This window comes from Centruroides sculpturatus, unplaced genomic scaffold (genome assembly GCF_000671375.1).
Source record: "Centruroides sculpturatus isolate CEXI.00-Female unplaced genomic scaffold, Cexi_2.0 scaffold160, whole genome shotgun sequence".
NCBI lineage: Eukaryota > Metazoa > Arthropoda > Arachnida > Scorpiones > Buthidae > Centruroides > Centruroides sculpturatus.
In genome coordinates this window covers 404,844-409,142 of record NW_019384435.1, presented here as the reverse complement: position 1 = coordinate 409,142, position 4,299 = coordinate 404,844, and the positions used below count along the sequence as shown (strand labels likewise).

General features: G+C 28.4%; 1 protein-coding gene across 1 annotated transcript in view; it reads left to right on the top strand.

The window, feature by feature from the left end:
• The first annotated feature begins 2,065 nt into the window (after nt 1-2,065).
• Nucleotides 2,066-4,299, top strand: part of LOC111619911 (solute carrier family 12 member 2-like) — a 105,310-nt gene continuing 103,076 nt past the window's right edge. Inside the window, exon 1 of the mRNA XM_023361735.1 lies at nt 2,066-2,619. Coding sequence (XP_023217503.1) covers nt 2,206-2,619 — 414 coding nt within the window. The 5' untranslated portion in view covers nt 2,066-2,205. The remainder of the gene's footprint in view (nt 2,620-4,299) is intronic.

The window sequence follows — 4,299 nt, the reverse complement described above, 5'->3', positions numbered from 1 at the left end:
AAAAAAAAGAAAGAATCTGTTTTGAATTGCCTTTATATCTAATAATTCCATCCGGGACTGACATATATTACATCCTGTTCGAAGCTATTACATCAAAAACTGTAGTTTGTTTAAAACGTTGCGTGCATGGCAAAGAACTTCCTTTAGACAGCATGCAAGACATAGAACGATCATCGTTGATCTATGCTGTTTAATCATCAAACCGACCGAATTCAAGAATTTTTCTTGAATATCTACTTTACTACTACGGTAATCGAGAGATAATTATCCGTAATTACCTATAAAATGTAACCAGGCGGGATCTGCAAAAGATATCGAATGACCGTGAACGACGACATAATTGCACATTTCTACAACGAATCGTTTGAATTCCTTTCATATAATAAATCTTACCAATAGCTTTTTTTTTTCTTTGGTTCAATAAGCAATCGATAGATTATTATGGTTATTTATTTATTTCTTTTTATTATTGAAAATAAAAATATGGATAAGAAAATAACATGAAAATCGTATATAGAAATTGTAATAGTTTTGTATTTTATAAGTACCATAAAATACAAATCGACCCCCCTATAACACTGTTGATTATTCCATTTTATATGAATTCCATGTTGTACGAGTCACTTAAATTTTACAAATATGTGAGCCGTTCACAGCCCAGCACATGTATTTGTAAAATCTAAGTGACTCGTACAACATGGAATTCATATAAAACAGAATAATCAACAGTGTTATAGGGGGGTCAACTGGTACCATGAAATTTAAATGAATATTAATTTAATAAATTTAAAATTTTATAAAAAAAAATAATAAAGTTTTATTTTATTTATTATCTAATACATAAAAATTTTTATATAAATTTTTTGTTCTTCTTTTAAAATAATAAACCAGGAAAGCTTTACAAATGAAAATAATAGATGGAATTATAATCACTTCAATGACAATTGTATATTCCTTATAAAGAAATAAATATAATATTTCTAACGAGAGTAAAACATGAAAACCAATACGTATTTTAAAAACTCATCACACAAGGAATTTTGAAATAAGCATACATTATAGATCCATATGAAAGTCTATCTAAAAGAGCTATACATAGATAAATTATTTAAGAACAATTGCCAATTATATTAGAAAGTTAGTTAGTTAATAAAAATCAAGACTTTATTAAGCTAATTTCTAATTTTTATCATAGTTTATATTCATTTATAAATTATTATAAGATAATTTAGATGTTCTACATGAAAAATTTTCATGATATATCAATGAATTCCTACATTAAACTCGATAATCAATCCTTTATAACGTTTAATAATATGTACTGTACAGTACAGTCGACCCCCCTATAACACTGTTGATTATTCCGTTTTATATGAATTCCATGTTGTATGAGCCACTCATACAAATTACAAATACGTGAGCCCGGCACACGTATTTGTAAAATCTAAGTGACTCGTACAACATGGAATTCATATAAAACGGAATAATCAACAGTGTTATAGGGAGGTCGATTGTATTTTCAACAAGTTTAACATATAATTTTGTATATAAAATATATTAAGATTCTCCAAATTTATAATATTATATAACAATTTATTAAATAATTATATAAATTATTTAATTACTAAGATCTTACTAAGTATTAGAATTAAATCATAAGAGTAATCATTAGATGTTCTAAATGAAACGATCCATCATATATATATTTTTTCTTTTTTAAGCTTTATTCATCTAGTTATGGGTCATTGTGAGAATAATTTATAAAAGTTGTTACAGTTCCACCTCTGCATCATATTTAAAAAAGTTAAAAACTTGCGTAAGTAGAAGCTTTACTACAATGGAATAAGTATCCACACTGAATACTAATTGTAAGACAGATGAGCAGCTTCCTTTCTTACATAAGATTACCGGGGAGGGTCAACGATATAATACGTTAAAGGGGGGGAAGAGAAATCCATAGAACGGAGAAAGGATATCAATATGCAATGATTCACGAGTGACGAGTTATTCGGTACAATCGAATTACGTCGCATATAATAGCGTAAAAGTGGGAACCCAACTGTTGCACGTTGCCAGACTCTTTCCAGGAAGTAGTTCGCCACCCCATTAGTGGCGCCGTCTATAGCTTACTAGTAACAGCACGACTACTTCCGACGAGTATAAATAAAGCTGTGAACGCGGGACAGTCAACAACGTTATCGAACAATGGAAGAGAAGTCGCTAGTGGACAAAAGAGTGTCTCCAAAAATCGCATCTAGAAACGGTGAATGGATCGAGATGGACGGAAAAGGATCGAAGAGCGATCCTAAACAATCGAGGTTCCAGGTAGCTAAGGTCGATTTCGTTAACGAAACAACACCTTTAACACATGCCAGTCGAGATGACGGGGATGGTGAGAAGACAAACGGATCCGAAAATGGAAGAGGGCAATCTCCTACTCATCATTCTACCTATAACACTTATGACACTCACAATATTCAAAGTCTTCGACATTATACTAGAGAAGCCTTACCTAGACTAGATCATTACAGGAACATCATGTCAGTTCACGGGCATCTTAATCGTCCTACTCTAGATGAACTTCATAATGCCACCCTCACTATGTCTCAGGATAACAAGGTTTGTTCATTTTGTATTCTTCACACCTATAGTCCTCGAAATACGTGTATATAACACTACATCTCTATCCGGTTATCATGTTTACCTATTGATAACGTTCCATAAATGTTACAACTGATATAGAAATTTTTTGTATATTTTATTGTAATTTATAAAAATTTACTCTTATAATAACTGAAATCTATTTCTATAATATTTTATTAATTAACTATTGTTTGGTTTTAAGGTATAATAGGACTAGATTTACGGCATTTAAAAGCGCTGTAAATTTAAATAAATCATAATTAAGTTAATTATTAATTTAATTAATTTTTTTTCTACTATTGTTTTAAATAAGTTTTATTAAATATTTTTTTAAATATATTTTTAAATTTCACTCACGAAGTGATGTTAAGTATACGTGCATTTACGAATATAAATTTAAAAAAAAAATATAACTCTTTTTAGAATATATTTTTTAAATTTATAATTATATAATTGATTTTACTTTAATTTAAAAAATAAAAATGTAACGCGACATTTAATAAATAACACTGTAAAGATTTAATGTTTCGAATCTCCTACCCAAAAGACTGAATGGACAGTTCTGTATATTATAGAGTAAATTGGTTGTTAGAAAAGAAAAGATAAATTACCTTATAATGTCACAGCTGTCCACTCGAAAGGTCATTCTGGGTCACTTAAAATCTTTTTGTTTTTCTCATTTCTCTAACAAAGGAATCGTCTACACAGTGGTGCGGATCACAGGTTATTTACACTGGTTCGGATCAGGTTTACAGATTTACTGGTTTTTACCTACACCCGACAGTCGAGTCACTATTTACTTTAATAATATTTAATCTCGAAAAAAAAATTTAACAAATTTTATATAAAAATAAATATTTTTCTACAATATATTCCAGTTAAATTCATGTTTTCGAGTTATTTACGGACGATATACACATTGCCAAATGTCAACTCAGCAATGACTTTTATTTTTTTCTTTCTTTTATTAAAAAAAGGACTCGTTGAAATGTAATTATTTGTATTTAATTGATAATTAAGTATTTTATAATTAATTAACTTTCATTTTTTTTCATTATGTAATTAAATAAAATTGCGAATTTTTTTTTTAAGATATAACTGGGATTTCTGTACATAACTCTTTAATTACTTAATGCATGTTATTACAAAATAACACACAAGATTTCATTTAGTTAATGTTTTCATTCCAAAAATTATAAATAAATGTTTAAATATTTAATCGAAATTATGAATACATCATGTAGTTTTTGGTAAAACAAAAATACTACAACGTAAATAAATGACAAATGACATTTTTTTTAATTAAGAAACAAAGGATGGTGAGTAATAAATTCTGTTATTTTAAAATTAAACAATTTTTCATTCAAGAAAGTATTCAAATATTTTAATAAAACTATGAAATATTTAACAGATAATAAATTTAAAAAGGTATACCGTGTTTTAGTACTGTATGAACCTAAATTTAACTGAACGTACTGGATCTCAAGCTAAAATACAAGTCGACCCCCCTATAACACTGTTGATTATTCCGTTTTATATGAATTCCATGTTGTACGAGTCACTTAGATTTTACAAATACGTGAGCAGTTCACAGCCTGGCACACGTATTTGTAAAATCTAAGTGACTCGTACAACATGGAATTCATATAAAACGGA